Raw genomic sequence first — 24,338 nt, 5'->3', positions numbered from 1 at the left:
ATCAATGAATTGCCTATATGAATTGCCTTTACCTTAATTTATTACCTTATCATTGACAATCTCTCCCTTGAGTGCAATCACTGTATATACTGTATATATTTATGACCTTTTAACCTTATATAATTTTCTATACCATAAAATAAACCATAACATGAAATAAACCTTTCAGTTAGCATTAAGAACAATACTAATAGCACTTATAGGCCCATTGTCAATTAAACATTATTATTTAGTAAGGCGACAGCACCCTCTGGTGTACAAAAAATGAAAAAAAATTTTTTTTTACAAACTGGGTGACGGCGCTTGAGGTGTTTATTCACGGCCGACATGCAGCCAAGCTTGGCATTGAAGAGACAGGACAGAAGAGTGTACCCTCCTTTGTTTCTTTGAAATAAGTCAATGTTTTGGACACTCTGGTGCGCTTTTTTTTTTGCTTTGTGCCGCTTTCCCCGCTTGGATACAGAGCATCCGACATTCTGAACTTTCCACGCATATATTTTTTTTAACCCTTCATTAACCGTCGACGGGACGTTGTGCTCGTCGACGGATTTACGTCATCGATGACGTCGACTATGTCGACTAGTCGGGACAGCTCTAATGGAATTCATTAATTTAATAGGACTGTTAACATTTTAACACCTGGGCATAGACTTCATAACCTATTGACATGACACGGGAAACGGGACCAATTCGTAGGGGGCCTATTTTCAAAAACTTCAAATTCAAATATTTACAAAACCAAGGCTTCTACTGACGTAAAACCAAAACAGGCCCCTACCTTAGCCATATATGAGTCTCCATGAGCAGCGGCATCACAAAATTCAAAGTTGTTCCCTGATAAAATACCGATTAATTATTTTTTTATATAAATATAACAAAAGTTAAAATGGCTATAAAATTCTCATATTTTACACTAGATGCACAAAAATCACGAGACGAAAATTGGCCATAAGTTCACAATGTGTGATATTTTCTTATCATATGTTTAGTTAGCATGCATTTTAGCAGTGTTTGGTTGTGTCACGAATGCCATATGCTGCGCCTCCCCTCGACTCCGCCGCTCCACACACAGGCTTAAGCGTGTGCCGAATCCAGGCCATCCATCCTTTTGTGAAACACATGTGTCAGGTGCTGCTTGTCATTTGAAAATGTTGGAAATCTTTCATTTATTTATTGATGGACTAAAACGTTTATGGACCAAAACATTTTGATAATTGTCGACTAAAACGAGACAAAATTTGAGTTTTTTTTTTTTTTTTTGATTAAAACTAGACGAACACGAACATTTTTTAAAAATATAAATACATTATAAAATATGACTCAGACTAATAAGTATTTTTGTCCAAAAGACCAAGACTTAAACAATATCTAAAAGAGCTGCCAAAAACAACACTAGGTGTATATCATCTCTCGCCTAAAGTCACTTACAGCCCTAGTTCAGTTTAACTTAGCCATATTATTCAGAGCAATCAGGTCAGACGCATGTGTGATGAAATGATCAGTAACACCAATTTGCAAAGTAGACTAAGCAGTTGAGTTTGGCTTCTTCCTTGTTGACTGCCAAGATATATTTTTACTAGGGGTGTAACGGTACACAAAAATCTCGGTTCGGTACGTACCTCGGTTTTGAGGTCATGGTTTGGTTCATTTTCGGTACAGTAAGAAAACAAAATGCAAAATATAAATGTGATAGTTGTTTATTACACACCTTTGTGCTTTCAACAATAGGAACATTAGCTTATACAAAGCTAGAATTCTGCTCAAAAAGTAGCAGGTATTTAAAGATAATCCAACAACAATTTGCCTTTCAGACCCCGCATATCGGTCAGCTTTCTTTCTGAAAGAAAGAAGAAAAAAAGAAGTCCTGTGCTAAAGAGAAAAGCAATCCCATTGACAAAGATTTTAACCCTTGAGAGTCGAAGGACGCGCCGGCGCGTCCTCAGCGCACATCGTCTTTGAAGCACCCTCGCGTTTTAATTACGTCACCCACATGCCGTTGGTTGGTCTCGTTTTAAAGTGCGGAAGTTGCGGTTTACTCTCGGTGTTATTTGAAGTCAATCGACCAACTAAAACGTGAGATATTGTCATTTAAGTTTTATAGTTTTATTGTCCTCTCAAAAAAACATTAAAACGCTGCATGGATCATTTGTTTATGTCTATATTTCCATCATTTCTTGTCCTTTTTCAAAACGGAAGCTCCATGAAAAAAACACAAATCAAACGAACCCTTTCGAAGTCACAGTGGAAGCACAAAATGCGTTTTTTTTTTTTTTTTTATAAATATAACTGCCGTGCGAGGTTCCACCGAACGAGAGGCAGGAGTGTTCTGACGCAGCGAGGGGGCAAGCGACGGCCGTTTGAATCAAGCAAGCGGGCGAGCGACTTTGTGTGACTTTGAGGATGAACGGAAAACTAAATTTAGCGCAAGCAATTGTGCTTTTTGATCAACTTGAGGAAGAGGGTGGTCCAAATTCGTCATCATCGTCTTCTTCGGAAGAGTCCTCGAGTGAAGATAGTGACGGATTTGAACACGTGGGTGACGCCATCAACGAGCAGAGGTAAGCCAACTCACTTTTTTTTTTTTTTTTTTTAATGCTGTAAAAGTTTCTTTTGATATTGCAAGACAAAGTTAATTTTGATGCAATATAAGTGCGTGTTTGTGTATGTAATAATAAAATGTGCATATCAGATCAAAGTATAATTTGTGGTCTTCTTTCTATATGAAGATTAGGGATGTAGCACATATTCAGCTACGGTATTATTTCTATTGTCATACATATAGATTTCCATTATTATTTATTGCTGTATATATTTTTATTTTATACTTTATTATTTTCATAAATACTGACTTTTGTTTCATGTACATTTATAGTGACAATGAAAGTAAAGTGAAATGAAAATGGAAGGGTGGAAAGAGGACCGACACCCCATGGAAGTGTGGGCTGTGATGTAGCCCTGTGTCTAATTCCAGGACGAAACTGCTTTTCGGAGTGGCATGCCTGAAAAAATTTTAACTTGTTTATTGTAAATATTTTTGAAAATACTTTTTTCCCCAATGTTATATATATATATATTTTTCCCACAATCAGTCTTCTCAATTTGTGTATATAAATGTGTGTTCAAGAAGCTTGATTGTGTGTACATAGTTTTCATCAGGTGATGGGCCGCAATACCTAAACTCATAAAGAGATGGCCTCTAAACACTTTTTGTGTTAGATGGTATATTTTTTCACTGTTCTTCACTGTTTGGTCTGCTGTATATAACCTGTTTTGACTAGAGCATGTATAAATGCAAAAAACGCCTATGGCTATACCTGTTGTTTATGTTGAATTGTCAAATAAAAGACTATTTATTCTAAATTTTTTTGGTTGAATGTTCATCCTAACATGTTGAATAAATATTACAAAGTTTCAAAACGGTTCGTTACGCATGTTTGGTTGTCAATTGGACATCAATATTAAAAATTTTGACAAAACGATTTTGGAATTTTTGGTCTTTTTGGGCCCAAAATTATGATTTATAATTGGTCAGTGAAGGAAACAACAGTTTGGACATGAAGTTCAAGGTGTCACAAAAAAAGGGACCAAACCAGGCCATCGTAAACAATTCTGTCTTTGAAATATAAAGGCAACTTCAAAGGCATGCAAAATCAGACAAAATAGGCCCAGACCTTAAAGGGTTAACATGTATTTTACAAATGAGAAGCCTCAATGAATCATTTTTTTCTTATGAACGGTTTTCAAAAGCTTTATTGGTGGTTTTTCTCAAGTTAAAGCGCCACACAGAAATTAATAAATTTAATTGTGTAAGAAGGATCTGTGTATTATTCTTATTGTTTATTTACAGGTGTTTTAGCTCATTTCAATTTATTTTATTTAAATGGGCTATTATTTATTTTATTATGTGTTTATATTTTACAAATGTGATGTAGTATTCATTTATATTGTATATTTGATGTTGTATAACTTTAGTTCCTATGTGAATATTAGTTCCTACTTGTTTTGTTGTGGTAGGAGGCTTTTGTATTGAACACGGGGCCGTGTTGGCGATTATTATAGCAGAGAAGACAGCAGTAAATCAACAAAGACAAGTCAACTGTGCCCCGATCTACCACTCAAGAGATCTGATGGACTCAAAAAGTGGGTTACGATTGCATATTAGTTTGAAAATCGACCGGATCCAACGTATTTTTACACGAATGACTTCCGGTCTGCCCGATCCTAGCTACCGGTAGTAGTATTGACGCAGGAGGGTCGCGTCTCGCATCAAATAATGACATCTGCCGTTCTTTTCGCGTGTGTCGTGTTGAGCCGCTTCTGGGACACGTCTAACACGCGGTCGCACTGCGACTGGTGTGCACTGGCTGACTGACTTTAACGCCCGCGTTTCACTGCGTTCTCGCGGCGGCCACGTTGTCGCGCCGTTGACGTTTTTGAATTATACTGTCCTATCGTGTTGGTCCTGATTATTATAGTAGAGAAGACAGAGTAAATATAATCTACACAAAGAAACTGTAACCCGATCAACTCACAGCCTCAAAAAGTAAGGGTTACATTACATCAGAAACTTGTTCGGAACGCCTCAGTCCGAACCGAGCACCATGTACCGAAATGATTCAATACAAATACATGTAGCGTTACACCCTTAATTTTTACCACTGCTCTACTTTCCAAATTCCCCATTTGTTATATGGTCATCATCACACTTATAGCCAGCTAAAAAAAAAATCTTGACATTCCGCATACTACGTATACATCTACAGGATATAAGAGGATTTGGGATCATTTGTGTAAGTTTTAAACAAGCTTTGACTATACCAGCACAATTTGTGTCACTCAGCTGCAGATGATGTAGTTTGTGTTCTTCCAACTACAATCGAACCAAATTTCCCCCCTCCAGATATGACAATTGTGAATTCTCAAGCATAATATAATTGAGCCACTTGAGTCAGTTAATAAATAAATATTGGCACATCGATTCTTGAAGACCCATTGCATACAACAGAGGTATTCATAGCCGCAGTAAATACCTGTTTTTGCAATTGAATCCAACAAAGAAAAACAAAAATTACGCTCAACGATTGATGCCTATATATTCCTAGAATATACCTACTGAATTTCATTGCGATCCATCAATGAATAACAAAGGAATAGAATAAAAATGATAGTTTGCACACCACCAACAACATCAATATGTGACATACCATTAGCCTGTAAAAACACAGTACCGCTACTTATGCTTTTGTCACAAACGACTAAAAAAATAGCCATTTGTATCCATAATGGACTCACTTTTATCGTATTGTCCAATTTAAAATTGTTTTAATCAGGTATCTGCATAGTTCATACCATTGAATGGCCCACGATAAAGACAGGCAGGTCGGGATGGCGAGACGTCATCAGGTCGATATGTTGTAGCGTGTCTCGGATGTATATCTGGAAGTCCTTTATGTTCATTCTGTCTCCTTCACTCTGACCATGGCCAACTGTGGAGGCAAAACAACCCATCGTAAATATTAATAGGATATACAGTGCCCTCCATAATTATTGGATTTATAATTATTATGTGTTTTTAGCTTCTAATATTTTTTTTTTCTAAATAATATGGGACCTTAATGGAAAAAAAGAGAAAAACCCAACCTTCAATACAAGTGCATTTATTCAGCGGGGAAAAAATCCCACATAAAGAAATAATTATTTGACATCAAATAATGTGTGTCACAATTATTAGCACCCCTGGTGTTAATACTTTGTACAACCCCCATTTTGCCAACAAAACAGCACTTAATCTTCTCCTATAATGTTTCACAAGATGGGAAAAGACAGAAAGAGGGATCTTCAGCCATTCCTCTTTGCAGAATCTTTCCAAATCATCCAGAGACCTGGGTCCTCTCCTCTGTACTCTCCTCTTCAGCTCACCCCACAGGTTTTCAATGGGGTTGAGGTCTGGGGACTGAGATGGCCATGGGATGAGCTTAATTTTGTGTCTGGTGAACCATTCCTGTGTAGATTTGGCCATATGTTTAGGGTCATTGTCTTGCTGAAAGATCCAGTGACGACCCATCTTCAGCTTTCGGGCAGAGGGCAACAGATTTTGATCCAAAATGTCCTGGTATTTCAAAGCATTCATGATGTCATGCACCCTAACAAGGTTCCCAGGGCCTTTGGAAGCGAAACAGCATCACTGACCCACCCCAATACTTCACAGGGGTATGAGGTGCTTTTCAGCATGCGCATCTTTCGTGGCACGCCAGAGTAGACCCACTTAGAGTGTTTGTTGCCAAAAAGCTCAATCTTGGTCTCATCTGACCAAAGCACACGGTCCCAGTTGAAACCCCAATACCGCTTGGCGAACTCCAGACGTTTGCGTTTATGATTGTGAGTGAGGAAAGGTTTTCTCCGTGCATGCCTCCCAAACAGCTTGTTGGCGTGTAGACAGCACCTCATACCCACTGTGAAGTATGGGTGTGGGTCAGTGATGCTGTGGGGCTGCTTCGCTTCCAAAGGCCCTGGGAACCTTGTTAGGGTGCATGGCATCATGAATGCTTTGAAATACCAGGACATTTTAAATCAAAATCTGTTGCCCTCTGCACGAAAGCTGAAGATGGGTCGTCACTGGGTCTTTCAGCAAGACAATGACCCTAAACATATGGCCAAATCTACACAGAAATGGTTCACCAGACACAAAATCAAGCTTCTCCCATGGCCATCTCAGTCCCCAGACCTCAACCCCATTGAAAACCTGTGGAGTGAGCTGAAGAGGAGAGTACAGAGGAGAGGACCCAGGTCTCTGGATGATTTAGAGAGATTCTGCACAGAGGAATGGCTAACGATCCCTCTTTCTGTCTTTTCCCATCTTGTGAAACATTACAGAAGATTAGGTGCTGTTTTGTTAGCAAAAGGGGTTGTACAAAGTATTAACACCAGGGGTGCTAATAATTGTGACACACAATATTTGATGTCAAATAATTATTTCTTTATGTGGGATTTTTTCCCCACTGAATAAATGCACTTGTATTGAAGGTTGGATTTTTCTCTTTTTTTTTTCATTAAGGTCCCATATTATTTAGAAAAAAAAATATTAGAAGCTAAAAAACACAAAATTATTATAAATCCAATAATTATGGAGGGCACTGTAAATTAGATGGTGGGCTCAATATTTGAGTCATGCTACAGTAAAAAAAGATGCTCTTGATTAAGGCACCCAACCACCCAGACTCAGTTTAGAAACCCTGTCACATCCGTCCTTGCATGGCAGCGTGCGTGATTTGCTTTTGTGTGTGGTGTGTAACAACAATACAGTTTACAGGAGTATTTACTTAACTGGAATGTGTACCGGGAATCAGTAGGGATATACGTATATTAGCAATGAATTTGGTTGTTATTTACTGAGGTGGGATACTTATTGGAAATGATCATTTTTATGGCGGTATTCTCTCGAAGCAGATGTACATTTAGCAGAAGCTGGGAGGTGCCGGTGGTTGCCATGCAACCATTGATCCAGTATTACACACATCGTGTGCGTGACACCATGTTCATCTTGTGTGGTTTTAAGGCATGTGAAATTGTCAATGAATAGATGGACAGTTTCAACTCTCATGTCAATACTTTCCAATCAATAACACTTTCCAAGCTGATGCAAATACTGTAGCTAAAAGCCACTTCCTGCTTGCATACGTCTTTTAACATGAGTTTTTGTGTGTGTGCGTGTGCCCTTTTTTTTTTAATTGGTAGATAACAGGCGCTTAAAATGTTCTGAAGAATTGAATGATGTTGCTTTATATTAAATAATGAGTTTGGTCTCCAGTTTGTAAATAAATAAATAAACATCATTGTAATTACTGCTATGTGTATGTGCACATGAGAGAGTGAAAAGAGATTAAAAATAAGTGTTAGTGGGCATTTGTTACATATTTCTGTGGTATTTTTCATTTAAAAGATGGATGTTTATGTGAGCATGAGATATTGGCCAAACTGCTTACGAAAGCAAGGCTTCAGTTCTAAATATAATCTGTAGTCTTCAAATAGAAAGACTGGTAGACAGACAGATATTTAATTTTTTTCTAGTGCTTAGAGGGCTGATAATTTTTAAACTAATCAACGACTTATCAATCACCAAAAGGATTATTTTTAGAATTGATTAATCAAAAGTACAATTGTCCAAATTCTCTGATTTCAACCTTTAAACATGACATACAGTCTGAATTATTATCAGTATTATCAGTATAATTTTGTCACTATTATCTTTTATGAAAAACTGATTAATATTACTCTTAATATTGAGCAAAAAGAGTTAAAGATTTTTTTTAAAATTTAAAGTAGCATTGCCTGGCCCATGGACAATGGCTCAGTCATGCAGATAGGGAGGAATTGTGTTTTCTCAGAATGTCTGCACATGTCATGGCACGTAAGAGCTGAGTATTGTAGTAGGTGTAAATATATGCAGGAACAAAGAGAGCAACGCAGTGAATAGTGGCTCACCATGGTCATGTGCAAAGACCAGCAGGGACAGTTCCTTCAGTCTCTGTGCAATTTCGTCATATGGCCCACAATGCTCCCCGGCCCCGTGGGCAATGAACACCAGCGCCCTGGGAAAGGAGATTCAAGTACTGTATAAACACAGGGGACTATACAATTTGTACTTGTATATAACAATATTGACTTGTGACACATTGACCAAATCCTCAACTACAGTAACTAGATGAACTGGCATTCGGTGGCTGTGCTGCAGTTATAGGAATGAATTTAAAGTTCACCTGAAATTTGTAAAATCTCCATAGACAATTAACTGCTTAATTTCCTCGCCCTTAATATGAGACATTGTGGATCACGTTGAAAGGGTGTCAGTGGAAATGACATAGGAAAGCAACAGTAAAGGGAGCCCTTCAATCTGAACTGCAGGTCAGCCAAGCGCAGTTGAAATGAGAATGAAGGTAAGCATATAAAAAGGGGATCATAATCCTTAAGATTTTTTGTTTTATGGGCAGATTTTCTGGCCTTTGCTGTGGAAATCTGCAGTTCTTTCAAGGTGACATTTGGTCTCTGTGTTGCGCATTTGATTAATGCAATGCTTACTCAAGTTCCATGTTTTGGTGGGCAACCATTTTGTCAGATTTTTTTAGGTGCCTTGTTCTTGACATTTGATTATAACGGTGCTCCTGGGGCTCATCAAATATTTGAGTATAGGTACCTCGAGATACGAAAGCTTCGGTACACGAAAAATTAATTTTACGAAAATATTTTCAAAGCTTTTTCTCTTCACGAAACAGTATTCATATTAAAGATACATCCCGCTCTCAGCATTGCAATAATGCTACGTTTGACTATAAATGTAAATAAATGAAATATGCACACCACAATCCGCTACACAATGCTCATGTACATGAAACAAAAGAATATAAAAAACAATGCAATGCAAAGCACAAACAGCTTAACGAAATAGCAAGCAACGGCCGTCGAAGTTAGCTAGCCTTTTAGCACTCCATGCTTGCTATGAGCTCGAGTAGTCACGTGATAACATCTGTAGAATGAGCTGGAACCTAACAAACTACACTGAAGCGCCACTACGAGGCGACAAAGCATTACAAATAAAGTACGACATGAGAGCAAATCTAATGTGGTGCCTTAGTGTAGTTTGGAACGAATTGGACGAGTTACATGTAAAATGCTATTCATTATACGAAAACATCATGATACAAATGCCACACTGGAACAAATTAATTTCTTATTTTGAGGTACAGTGCCTTGCAAAAGTATTCGGCCCCCTTGAACCTTGCAACCTTTCGCCACATTTCAGGCTTCAAACATAAAGATATAAAATTTTAATTTTTTGTCAAGAATCAACAACAAGTGGGACACAATCGTGAAGTGGAACAAAATTTATTGGATAATTTAAACTTTTTTAACAAATAAAAAACTGAAAAGTGGGGCGTGCAATATTATTCGGCCCCCTTGCGTTAATACTTTGTAGCGCCACCTTTTGCTCCAATTACAGCTGCAAGTCGCTTGGGGTATGTTTCTATCAGTTTTGCACATCGAGAGACTGACATTCTTGCCCATTCTTCCTTGCAAAACAGCTCGAGCTCAGTGAGGTTGGATGGAGAGTGTTTGTGAACAGCAGTCTTCAGCTCTTTCCACAGATTCTCGATTGGATTCAGGTCTGGACTTTGACTTGGCCATTCTAACACCTGGATACGTTTATTTTTTAACCATTCCATTGTAGATTTGGCTTTATGTTTTGGATCATTGTCCTGTTGGAAGATAAATCTTCGTCCCAGTCTCAGGTCTTGTGCAGATACCAACAGGTTTTCTTCCAGAATGTTCCTGTATTTGGCTGCATCCATCTTCCCGTCAATTTTAACCATCTTCCCTGTCCCTGCTGAAGAAAAGCAGGCCCAAACCATGATGCTGCCACCACCATGTTTGACAGTGGGGATGGTGTGTTCAGGGTGATGAGCTGTGTTGCTTTTACGCCAAACATATCGTTTTGCATTGCGGCCAAAAAGTTCAATTTTGGTTTCATCTGACCAGAGCACCTTCTTCCACATGTTTGGTGTGTCTCCCAGGTGGCTTGTGGCAAACTTTAAACGAGACTTTTTATGGATATCTTTGAGAAATGGCTTTCTTCTTGCCACTCTTCCATAAAGGCCAGATTTGTGCAGTGTACGACTGATTGTTGTCCTATGGACAGACTCTCCCACCTCAGCTGTAGATCTCTGCAGTTCATCCAGAATGATCATGGGCCTTTGGCTGCATCTCTGATCAGTTTTCTCCTTGTTTGAGAAGAAAGTTTGGAAGGACGGCTGGGTCTTGGTAGATTTGCAGTGGTCTGATGCTCCTTCCATTTCAATATGATGGCTTGCACAGTGCTCCTTGTGATGTTTAAAGCTTGGGAAATCTTTTTGTATCCAAATCCGGCTTTAAACTTCTCCACAACAGTATCTCGGACCTGCCTGGTGTGTTCCTTGGTTTTCATAATGCTCTCTGTACTTTAAACAGAACCCTGAGACTGTCACAGAGCAGGTGCATTTATACGGAGACTTGATTACACACAGGTGGATTCTATTTATCATCATCGGTCATTTAGGACAACATTGGATCATTCAGAGATCCTCACTGAACTTCTGGAGTGAGTTTGCTGCACTGAAAGTAAAGGGGCCGAATAATATTGCACGCCCCACTTTTCAGTTTTTTATTTGTTAAAAAAGTTTAAATTATCCAATAAATGTTGTTCCACTTCACGATTGTGTCCCACTTGTTGTTGATTCTTGACAAAAAAATTAAATTTCATATCTTTATGTTTGAAGCCTGAAATGTGGCGAAAGGTTGCAAGATTCAAGGGGGCCGAATACTTTTGCAAGGCACTGTACCACTATATTTTCGTATTACTCAATCATAACGTCCCCACAAAATTGTACCTGAACTGTTTTGGTGACCTCCTTGGACTTCAGAACAGTGTTTGCTTAGTGGTGCCTCTTGCTTTAGTGTTGCATCCTAATTTGGAATTTCAGAATAGGTGTTTATGCTATACACTAATAGATCATTATTACGCACAGGCAGACTTCATTTCACAGATGATGTGACTTCTGAGGGTAATTCATTAACATTGTAGGGTTGTCAATACAAAAAGAAAAAAAAAAGATGTAATAATAACAACAGTCAAAACGCTAGTGGGTGAACTGAATACTTTTGAAAGGTTCTGTATGTTTTGTTTGACCAACAAGGTCCCCAATTTTGAAGGGCTTTACAAACACATACACATATATACAAAAACAAAGTTTATTTTATGTGAGTATAATAACGTGAGGTCAGATAAAGTGGGTAGCGTTTCTCAAATGATGCTTTAGACAGTAAGGACATTTACTGAGAAAATCTGTAATATTGCAAGGCCAAACATACTAAGTAGGAAACATGCTAAGGATGAACTTCCTCATGTTATTTACATTTGAAAGGCTCATTGTTCAGATTGTATTGCCTACTGTTCAGTTTGTTGCATTTACGTTTTCAAGTCTAAACATTGGCTGATCTCAGCATAAAATGATGCTTGTTTGTACGTTTGATGTAAATGTGCTCTGACAGTGGGGTATATATTCAATATCATGGTTGTCTTAACTGACACCCTGAAAGTATAACTTAAGTTAGTGGCAGCACTGACGCGTAAGCTTTTATTACTAATCTTGTATTGTTGCATAAATAGCCTGTTGTGTACTCTGTGTATGTATATTCGTTTATGTACTTGTGTACGATAGTTTTATAGCTGTACTTTAATTCATTACAATTATTATTTTTGTTCGACTATTTAGAGTAACAATATAAAATAGTTTTTGGCAAGTCTTACAGGTGGTCGGTGTATGAAAAACAGCAGAAAAAACATCCCTGTTCTTTGTGTCAAAAGTTCTGAGAAGCCACGTGGAGTACCAATCAGTGACTTTACTTACTGCTCATCCTCACCTCGAGATAAGAAATCCGCTTCTCTGTTTGACTCAGAACAAAAAAGATTGTGCATTCATGTTTGTATGACTGCGTGGGTGCGTGTACGGGGTGTCTTCGTGTCCAACAGTACGAGTGAATAGAAGTCTTTGTTTTGGCATAATACAGTTGAACTCACAATCTTTGGGCCATCTGGAGATTAATGGGTCTAATCTTGTTTGAATTTAAAGACAGCTATATAGTGAGCAGACTACAACACCCCATGTACTGAAAACCATAAGGCCACATGTGCTTTTCTTTTTGCGTTGTTACTTAGACCCAAGCCAAATACTCTCAAACCTCTTTTTATGTTCTGTGTCAAAAAGGCGTTTGTTGACTGATGAGACCTCGCATGAAGCAAGTGGAAGTGGTAGTCATGACACTGGCAGAAACTTCACATATTAATAGAGAACTTTCACTGATGTGATGTTTGTCACATGACTCTTTGCCATGGTTCAAGGACGTATGGCTTGCGAGCCGTATTTGGCTTTTTTGATGAGCGCATTTGGCTCTCCGCCAACTCTGACTGCACCCGACATCTTAAGTGTGGAAACGGCTGGCTCATCTAATATGAACGAGCTGTCGCAAGCTGCTTATTTATTAAGACATTGATCTTGGGCGCTTCAAAACATCACAATAATATGCTTCAATAAGGCGCTCATCCGTGGTTCGCCCGTTGCGGATTACACAGATGGGCATTAGAACTTGTCTTCCCGAAAATCGGAGTTGTTTGGTGAGAGAACTCATCAGCCTCCCTTCCCTCAGCGAGAGGAAGAACTGGTCGCTGCCAACTCGGTGCCAAGCAAAGTGGAGTATTTTAAAATAAATAGGGAAAATTAAACCTTGAAAATAAACTTGTACCCCAACTCTCACACACACACACTTGTGTGCACCCTACTAATGTATTTACACTCACATTGCATGATTCTCATGGAATAACATTTTTTAAAATGTGGGGTTTTTTGGGGGCTCTCTCAGTCAAAAATATTCCTGACCCCTGCTCTATATCAAGAAACCTTCCACCAATTGGCAGTAAAACAAACCGAGTATGCAGCAGAGCTGTCCCGACTAGTCGACGTTGTCGACATCATCGATGACGTAAATGCGTCGACGGGCAAAACATACCGTCGACGGGTAATGACGGGTTAAAAAAAAAAAATTACATGCGGATAAAGTTTAGAATGGCGGGCGCTCGCGATACAAACGGTTGTTACTGGCACCCCCAAGGTGCCACTGTTATTTCAATGTGACCGGCGTTGTCAGATTGAGCAAAGAGGAAGAATGTGGGCGAGCGAGCGAGAGAGAGAGGGAGAGAGAGAGAGGGAGTGAGATCGGTGAGTTGGAAAAGTGTGCGGATAGCGCCGAGTTGAGTGGCTTCATACCCCACGTTTTTGTTTTGGTCAATAAAAGTATCCATAAAGAGCCATCCGAAGCCTCTCGGTGTTTTTATGCACGCCGCCGCTTTCCTGAGGAGGAAATCGGACGAACCCAGACGAACCGACGACAACGAGCCAAGTGAATCGCTGGTGAGGGGTTAAAAACGCCGCCAATTTCCAAAAAGGGCAGAGTTGGTAGCACGTGAAAGCGGCACAAAGCCAAAAAAGCGGACCAGAATAGCCAGAGCCTGGAATTATTTCAAGGAAAATATAGAGGGTGCCGCTTTGTGTACTCTTTGCTAAGCTGAGCTCGCATACCACGGTAACACGTCGGCTATGAACGAACACTTGAAGCGCCGTCACCCAAGTGTAATTTTTGAAGACAACAAGAAACAACAAGCTAGCGGATTGTAAGTCCATACAACTTTTTTAAATGGAACTTGCCTTTATGTGAATCGTATCAACGTTCATTTTTATTTGATAAAATAATTAACATAATTATATATTTTTTTTAATTATTATTAAATTTATCAGGATCATGGAAGCTCCCACTTGGAAAAAATATATACATATATCCTGTATATACATAATATAATAAAAATATATATGGAAACACCACTGGCCTGCTTACTGTAATCCATGACTGCACTGATGTTATTTAATATAAAGTTTTACATATAGTAGTATACTATAAAATGAATACTATACATTTTTTTTTTTACTGTGTGTATGTGTGCCTTTCATTCAAAATAATTGTGGTAATATTTCAGTGTGCCCTCTACTTTATTTATTTTCAGGTTAAAAAAAAACAAAAGTTTAACAGTTTTTCCCATCCCCCAAAAATGCGGAATGCACACCAGAAAAAGCATCTGAACTCACACAAAGTATTCTGAAAATGGTTGTCCGGGACATTGCAATTCATTTTAACATTTAGAAATATATAGACAATGACATACCACAAAAAGAGTAAGAATTGTTTTGACTCCTGTTAAAGAGGTGAAGTCACAGTGTTTCCGTTTACATTTTTTTCCACTAGTTAATGCCAGCAGCATTTGACCTCATTGTTTGTGATTTATTATTGGTATTTATGTTATTTATTTATACGTTAATAAAGAATTTAGGTGTTCCAAAATGTTTTTTGTGAATTAATAAGCTTGAACAAAAAAATTATTATTACAGTAGTTAAAAAAAAAAAAAAAAATTAGATTAGTCGACCAATCGTAAAAATAGTCGGCTGACTAATCGGGAGGAAATTAGTCGTTTGGGACAGCCCTAGTATGCAGTAGCAGTGCAACGGTTTGCGGTTCAAAGCCGAACCGGTTCGCCCTGCACAATTCAATACGCCTTTATGAACCGCGCCTTTTCGGTTTTGCAATTAATTTATTCCGAACGCTTGTGGAATGAATATGTCGAGATCTTTGTGCTGGTGTGTGACGTGAAGCACAGCTGTGGAGAAATTCCCGCCCCGCCGCAAGTAAATGTCCGATCGCTGTCAAGCACCTGTGTAATAGAAGCCGAGTAACGCCCTCTCTCGCTTACGAGCGAAGTGAAAGTGAAACAAGAAAGAAAACAAAAAGCTATGGCGAGCGGAGGAGTGGAGAGACCGAATTTTGAGGAAGCACTGGCTTCTTTCAAATCTGCGGTGAGGCAACATTTCGGTTTCCCCGTGGACTACAATGAGGAGGGAGAGATAATAGGAGGGAGAGAAAATATTGAAAAAAAAAGAAAAAAATTTGCATGCATTGCTCAGCGCTTGTTCCCTATGCTAATGGCAACACCTATAACATGACTCCGGCACCTCAGCCGGCATTACGCACAGATATCACTTTCTCAGAACGGGACAACCCCGGAGATGACACCAGTGAAAACACACGGCGGGCTTCGTTAATTTATTTGCAATGCTTGACCCGCGGTACGTTGTTCCCTCGCGGACATATTTCTCCAACAACGTATTCCCCGACTTTTATGAAATGGCACGCAAAGCCATCGAAGATGACTTCGCTAAAGCGCATAGTTTCGCTGTACCCACTGATAGTTGTACGTCCCGTGCTACAGAGTGCTACTACCTAACTGTGACGGTCCACTATAATCCATACCTGTCAAGTTGTACGGTCTCGGCGTAATTTGTACAAGTGAGCACTGATTTTTAAATGTGTACGCCGTACGTTACGTTCAAAGTCTGTATGTTTTTCGTGCATTTCGTTTTTTTTCCTCCGTTCGTTAATACGTTGGTTGAATGACGCGAGAAGAAAAGTCAGAGACACGGAGAAGGAAGAGTGTTTGTTGTGACGCTATAGCAAATGCGATGCTAGGCTAGGTGGCTCCAATATTTCCTGACTGTAGCCGACAGCCTACAACCTACGCCTAGATATCTCATGCATATAGAACTACATGCGAAATGACAGACTCGGTAGCGTTAGTGAACAGCCGCCATTTTAGAGCAGTAAACTTCTCAGAAAGGCTCTGTTGTAGTGAACCTTCCTAGTGAACCTAAGTAACTTTTTATCTAAAATACTCCTAAATCGGCAAAATTGACTTGAGTCTATCTTTAAATGAATGAAACAGTTTTAAAATTTTCAAATGTCAAAAGTAGAATGGAACTAATGCAAAAACGGGAGCAATTTTATCAACTTTAATGGTTGATTCAGAACATTAAATGACCTCCAAACATAGCAAAGGTTACTGTTTTTTTTTTTTTTTAATGAAAAAAAAAAAAAAACATGAAAGGTAACACCAGTTACTTTGCCAAGTAACTTTTTTACTACTGTGTATTTCAGTAGTCAGTCACTAAACTAGCCAAAGAGCTAAGAGGCATTTTAACAGTCGAAAATGTTTACATTTTAAGTGTTTATTTCATTTTATTAAAAGCCAAATAAAGCCAGTTAAAAAAAAAAAAAATGGAAAAGGCAAACCGAAACCGAACCGAAACCGTGATCCCAAAACTGAGGTTCAAACCGAACCGTGTGCTAACTGAACCGTTGCACCCCTAGTATGCAGTACGATTAAATAGTAAATAAGTGCGAAATAAAAAGGACCATATCGTGTTATTGACCAATACTGATGGGTTAACAGGCATGCATCGGGAGCAGTACATTTCAAAGACCAACCACATTGGTTCAGCAGATCTGTAATATTTTTAATTATCTTTGAAGTAAATTTTGTCAGCTTACGAAGTGTCAAATTTGGAATACCTGCACATTTATAATCACCTTGTGGTTACGGCGAGTACGTACACCCAACAAACTAAAAGCATACAAATCCCTTTTAAGACCTTCAGCGAGCTCTTTACATCATTGTCCATAGACCTGCACATGATATATGCACATCACACAGAGCAATGCACTTACAATGCAAAGCCACAACACTGGCTATTAACCTTCGGAAAGGGAAATACATTTTCATAGCGGATAGAAAACTGACATTGCAGAGCCCCTTTTAGAATAAAGTTTTACATTTTGATTGCTGTAAGCCACTTTTCATGCCGCTCCATCTCTTTGGGTATCACACGAAAGGGCAGATTTTCACATTTATCTTCCCAATTGTGTGCTCAAATGCAAAAAAAGTGCTTCCCAATTTCATGTTCATTCGACTGTTGGTTGTTTGGTACGGTAATGTTTGATAGAAATGTAAAGTCGAAAGCTGTTAAAAATAATAACTTTTTGATGGACCTCGTTAAGGTATAATGCGATGCTTCTTCCTCTTTGTTGTTTTATGCAGGTTGACATGAGGCGTTGAGATGCTGTAACATTTTTTTTTTAATAAATGGATGTACTCTCTTTTTAGGCAACCAAGTCGTAGTTGGTGTTTTATCCATGCTCATTTAAGAATTTTGGGGACATTTTCAGAGGCCGTCATTTATATGCAGATTTTCACTATTGGTGGGTCGCTATCACCAGTGAATAAAATATGAAAGCTACTGCACAGATTTCAAATATTACATAACCAAGAACACATAATAGATTTATATGATAACAAAACATAGCTGAACTAAATTGTTATATTCAGTATATGAAGAGGTTTGTTTACCATTTCACTCTCACCCATTTATCTCCCACAATGGTTAAGTTGTCTGAACTTCATATCCTATAAAAAGCCTTGTTAAAACACTGGGCGGAGAAAAGGAGGGAGAGAGAGGGACACAGACAGGGAAGGAGAGACGAAGAGACAGTAGAGAGATGTTACGCACCCCTCACCCCTTGCCCAAACAAGCACAGAATGCAGCCTAATCCCTTTCATGCGTTGCTGCCTGGCTTCCTGAAAATGATTTGGGGAACTTGCAAACTTTTATCAACCGAATACAAAATGCAGCCCAAAGGAGAATATCAAATGATGGCTCTAAGACACCCAAAAGATAGAAAGGGTGTGTGGAAAAAAGTCTAGGAAGCAAAACACTGACATTCCATACAGCCAAGAGTCAAATGGCACTGAGGTATTAATAATCATATTATGCTCACCGTTTTAACAAGGCTCTCCGACGAACAATACGTCTGCACATGACATTTAAATACACCAGTTGGACAGGTATCAAAGGGGATTCCAGACTAATTAGATGGTTGAGGTCATGTGAGCTGTCACTTTAACCTCAAGAGAGAACTCATGAAATAAAATTCAATTGAAGGCAGGAAGGTTAACAGGATTCTTGCACCATTATAATTTTTTTTAATGCTTTTAAAGACATTTTTAAGACCTTGAAAATATAATTTATGACCGAAACATCCCGTAACAATTTCAGATGAACTAATTTTATTTCACTGTAAACCAGTGGCGTTAAGATGGGGGATAAGGGGAGTTGCATATGCGATGCTAGGTGGCTCAGAGCGTTAGCATAGCATTTGCGTTCTCGCTAGCATTAGCATTTAGCGTGGCGAGCTTCATCTTAAACTCTCTGAACTTTTTTTTCTCTATTTTTTTTTTTTTTTTTACATACAGTTCGTGGCTTTCAGGTGGGTACAATTCATTGAAAATAGTGGATTGTTTTCCTGCTGAGTATGCATTATCATTACCAAGTGGACTTTGTTATTGTAGATGCTACAATATAACAATAATGTTTGTTTTTTATTACCAAAAATAGTCACTTGCCCTTAACATTTTTTTGAAAGACTTATACTTAAACCTTGAGTGATTTTTTTTAAATCATAAGAGAGGGAAGAGATTTAGAGCTGCATATTGGGAAGGAAAATAAAAAAAGATATATATATATCATTCGGGGTGTGATGGTACACACAAGTCACTGTTCAGTACGTACCTCGGTTTGGTGCGGGTGCAGTACAACAGGAAAAACAAAAACGCATTTTTCTCACAGCATTTGAATGTCAAAAGTTTGCATACAATTATACTGTTATACTGGTGACATTTTAAACAATGTAAAAAGTGTGATCTAAGTTTTTTTTTTTGGAATGAAAAAGACAGTTCGGTTCAACTCAGGCTACGTCTACACTAGGACAGATAATTTTCTCCAGGGTATTTTGCCGACTATTTTTATACCTGTCCACACTTCGTTTAAGTTGCGTTTAAGGGCCTCCCCGCCTCTGCAAGGTACGCCTGCATTTGCGCAAACTACACATGCGTAAAAAGTGTTACATCATGTGTTACGTCATCGCCCAGGCGGTTTAACTCTGAAACGGAAACTCATTCCTAGCCCGCGGCAAATTTCGAAATTACTACACCTTCTAGATCTAGACTGTCATGATTTTGTGATCACTGTTTTTTTCTTGATCGCATTTAAACGCATCACAGAGCAGCGAGAGTGGAAGGGAGAGCACGCTCTGCTTTTACGAGCAGGCGCCATGTTGTGATTGAAATAAATCTTTATAAAACAACGAAAGCCTGACATCATTACTTGGGATGTTACAATCGATGCTCAGTTGCACTCTCATCACTTGGAAAATAACAAAAAGAAGCATATGGTGTGGCGCTGCTTATATTTCCTGGAAGCTGCAACGAGGACTACTAATGCATAAAAGTGGCGATCCTGGAAGTGGCAACAGTTTTGACAGGCAGAAATGTCTGGGAAAAAAACTGATCGCGCACCTCTTTGACTGGGGGTACCACGCAGGTCACTTTTCGGGGTTTAATTTTCCTCTACGCATTTTTATATACAGTACTCATGTTCGGTCGGCATTGAGTTGGGAGGGGCCAGCCCAGCAGCTGGCTGATCGGAGACAACTCGGGAGACGAGCTCTGTAAAAAACGCTCATTTCCACCTCATCCGCAATGGGAACCCAAAATGGTTCCAAAATGGGCACTGAATTGAAGCATATTATTGAGACGTAGTTTGAAGGTTCAAGAAAAATGTGTAGAAAAGAAAAGAGCAGGACTGCCACGTCGTGATCATCCGCCTCCATTGCTTACGATGCTGTCATGCCGCACTAAAAACAGTGACGGAATGACGACCCTTCCTGAGTAGGCTATCCAAATGTTGTACGGTGACAGCAGTACATATTAGGCGGCGGGTAACATTACCCGCCTAACAACTAATCCGGATAATAGGCATACTAGTGTAGCCAACATGCCGTATAGTCCAACTAATTAGACGTTCAAGGCCATTATCCGTCCTGCTGTAAAAACAGAACTGCTGCCACAAACCATTGTTTTTGTTCTCATTTCATGTGCGAATCGATGGTTCTGACCCCCATTGTCTCAATGAAAATGCAAGACTTTTTTTGGCAAGACTGCACTGAGCACTGTTGTTATTTTCAACAGGGGCCAACCACCTCTAAAATAAGCGGTCTTCCATCCATTTTTGATCAAATTTACTGTGCAGTTTCCCATATCTGCATATTCACGCTCACATCTACAAACGTGAATAACCAGGAAACAACGTCATGGCGACAACTCTAGTTTAGTCACTGACGTTCGCTGAGTTGCGGAGGCTCCCAACTCCCCAGTAAGGAAATTAGCTATTGGTTGTCCTAAAAGTCGCTCGAAATCGCTAGATGATGTTATCATCTAATTTGTATAGTGAGTCATTTGCACGTAATTGTAAAGGACACTGTTGGAGAAAAGAATAATGTGTCGTGGGAGCACAAAATCTGGGTAAAAAAAAAACAAAAATACCAGAAAAATTCTCTAGATTTTTCGCTAGTGGCGTTTGACAAAAAAATCGCCAGATTTAGCGAGAGCGTCGCCAAGTTGGCAACATTGCATACCGTGTAACATATATATTATTCCCAAACTGTTATATTTAGTGCACAACCATTAAGAAAAAAGGTACACACCATTAGAAGTTTTACGACGCACTACAGTGATTTCACGGGCATTAAACGCATCGTATGGAAATTTAATAGCTATTCAAGTTTTCCATTAAATTTAAGACAATTCAAGAGCTTGGTTATCCGGATTTTAAATTTAAAACATATTAAGAGTTTTTAATGTCCTGCGGGAACCCTGGCTAATCTGTAATCTGATTATGTAATTTAATGTAGTTACTATTTTGGCCACATCCACATGTCCATTAAGAGTATCATTGCTGTCAGGCTGAAAATCTGTGGTCTTAAAAGCTATCAATTTAATTTTTTTTTTTACATATCGATACTGTTGATCTGTCCCCACAAAATCTAACTTATAAAAATGTTGTAATATCTTTATCTTGCATCCGTATTCATGACCATTGCTTTACACACAGGGAGTCAACCCAGGTCTCCATTTTCAAATTATTGTATTTGTATATCCAGTCTCAAAGATTAAGACTAACAGCAGGGTAAAAAAAATAATTAAACAAGGAATGAAGTCAAGCCAGGCACTATCAGTTTACCACTACGTATACTCACTGACCCATTTACACAGAATGTTACAAAGCATCTGATGTGCTATGACCTCGACGTGTGCATATGACTTGTTGATGGCACTTCCGTGCTGGTTCAAAGCCTCAGTTGGACATCTGTTCAAAAGTCTGTCAATCATTGTAGAGAGCCCTCCCCTCCAGCCCAAAACCTTTCACCCACTTCCTAGTTTTAGTGAAAGGGACCATTGAGAAGGAGCTAACCCTTAACCCCTTCTCATTTACCGAAATCTATTTAGAATATATATGTATGTATACATAGGGTGTACAAAAGAAGTTATCCTGTAGTAGCCTAGTCCGTGGGTATAATAAATGGAATGGATGTTGTGCATCTTTTTTTCATAGGTGTAAACGTAATTATGAGACAAGGCTTCTGCATGGTAACATATGCTTTTGCATGGTAACATATATTTTATAGTGTTCAACATGTTTGGTTCATGAAGACAAATCTTTAGTTTTTGTAAATATTACAGTAGAAGTAACTCACCGCACTTCCCTCACCATGCATGGTTTGGTTTAATGAACTACAAAAAACAACTAAACTTTTCAAAGAAGAGGAAAACCGGTGTGATACACAAAACCTGCTTTGTGTTAACTATATTTTGTTAAGTGTACAGTATGTACTATACATCCTCCAACCTTTTCTTGTTTGCAGTATGTACTATACATCCTCCAACCTTTTCTTGTTTGCCACCATTATCACTAAAGACCATTGGCACTCAACAAAGGTCAATGTTTTACCTAAGCAGACATTGTTTGCATTGTGACTGGTCAAAATATGTGCCTTTAAAAATAAGTAAACCTCCAGGTTTTGGTACTACCACTTGTACCAACATATATTGATACATAATTACATAAATACATAATGTAACAAATATATTGATTAGCAAGTTTTTCCTATAAATGTATGTAGGTGTTTTCATTCATTTAACACATGTTCAGGAATCAGGCTGATAGTTGGAAACTATGCACATTATTGTTAGAGAGCGTGACTAATTAGTAGAAGTGTGCAAAATTTCCGATTCTTAGATTATTCGCGATTCGGCCATGGAAGATTCGAGAACGATTCACAAACATCCAAATTCCGATTATTGAAATATGCCAAGTAAAGCGGAAGTACAACACACTCACTTTTTATCTAAAATACTCCTAAATTGGTAAAATATTGACTTGAATCTATCTTTTAAAATAGTTTTAAAACTTTCACATGTCAAAAGTAGACAAAAGGGAAATTATGGAATAACGGGAGCAATTTTACCAACTTTAACAGTTGATTCACAACATTAAATTAATTGAATGTAGTTTAAAGCTGCTGTTACAGAATGGGGACTGGAGTTTTTTTATTTACTGTTATTTTTGTATATTTGTTTACTGCTATATGTTAACTTGATACTGAAATAGTAGTTTGGTTTAGCCTGAGAGGATTTTTGAACAATTTTGGAACTAATGTACAAAACATTTAATTTAAAAAAAAAAACAAATAAAAAAAAGGGAGGAGGGGGGGGTGCATCAATAATCGTGTATAACCGAATCGGAGCCTCTGAATCGTAATCGTAATCGAATCGTTAGGTGCCCAAAGATTCCCACCTCTACTAATTAGCATCCTTTTTTTCATTTCCTTCCAGTTTGGAACTGATTTAACAGCAGATAGAACATGACCTCATGCTGCTGTGGAATCTTTGTTGTACATATGTCCAAAACTGTGTCAATGTTTACACTGGGTACTGAAGGGTATTTATTTTATGGGTTTTGCATTTTACCAACTTAGCTGCATGAGCTGTATGGATGCTCCAAACAAAGTTTCGTTGTGCTTTTTGTAACAATGACAATAAATATTCTGAATCTGAAAAACGGCTATTCAAAATATGCCCAGCAACCATTATCATCAAATCTATTACTACTTTAGTCCTAGTCATGATAATAAAAAGGCCCTGTTGTGGACAAAATAATAAGGGTATCGTTGGTTAAGTGACTCATATTTCTATCTACAAAATAACATTTATCCATATTACCAATGAAACCTCTAATCTCTGTTGCATTTGCCTGGCCTGTGGCTTAACCATACAAGGTATAATATACTACTGCGTGCACTTAAGTCATTTAGATGTGCCTTGCTTGTGCATTTTCAAGGTTGTGGGATTCTTCCATCCAAATTTCTGACACATCCAACATGCATAAACCACCCATGTGCATGCAGCGACCAAGGAGGCACAACTTTTTCTGAAGATTCCTGCTATGTCCTGGATGGTCGCATTTTACGAAGACACGTTTTACGAAAACATAAAAGCAAGACAGAGCTTGAAACATGAAACCATAGTTTTCATATAAATACATATGTATGAGCATAGGCGGAGTTTGACTTTTGTGGCAGGTGGGGGCAAAACATGTTGATGACTCCGAAACGCAGTGTCAGCAATAAAATTAATTTAGGTTTGAAAAAATTATGTATATCCACCTTGCCTCTTCTGTCCTTAGGTAGTTTTGGCTAAGCAAAGCAAATGACCGTCTCTAAGGTGCTAGTCACATGATATATTCTAAAAATAAATAAATTTGACCAGTTATAATTTTTTTGGGTTAATTTAATTCATTTTTGTTGTTTTATTGCTTCAAAAATTTTATAGACAACATTTTACCCGTAAAGTCTTAATTTTAATTTTAAATTTATACGTAGGAAAGTCAATTATATGCAATGAAATTTTCGGCCACCGGGGGGG

General features: G+C 38.4%; 1 protein-coding gene across 3 annotated transcripts in view; it reads right to left on the bottom strand.

Moving 5' to 3' along the window:
* mgll (monoglyceride lipase) overlaps window positions 1-24,338 on the bottom strand; it is a 74,850-nt gene that overhangs the window by 31,265 nt on the left and 19,247 nt on the right. For all 3 annotated transcript variants that reach the window (XM_057818250.1, XM_057818244.1, XM_057818237.1), the window contains 2 exons: window positions 8,482-8,588; window positions 5,350-5,486 (listed from right to left, as the gene is read on the bottom strand). In XM_057818250.1, coding sequence (XP_057674233.1) covers window positions 5,350-5,486; window positions 8,482-8,588 — 244 coding nt within the window. The remainder of the gene's footprint in view (window positions 1-5,349; window positions 5,487-8,481; window positions 8,589-24,338) is intronic.

The sequence above is a fragment of the Corythoichthys intestinalis genome, chromosome 2, assembly GCF_030265065.1.
Source record: "Corythoichthys intestinalis isolate RoL2023-P3 chromosome 2, ASM3026506v1, whole genome shotgun sequence".
NCBI classification, from domain to species: Eukaryota; Metazoa; Chordata; class Actinopteri; order Syngnathiformes; family Syngnathidae; genus Corythoichthys; species Corythoichthys intestinalis.
This window is presented reverse-complemented; position numbering and strand designations above follow the sequence as displayed.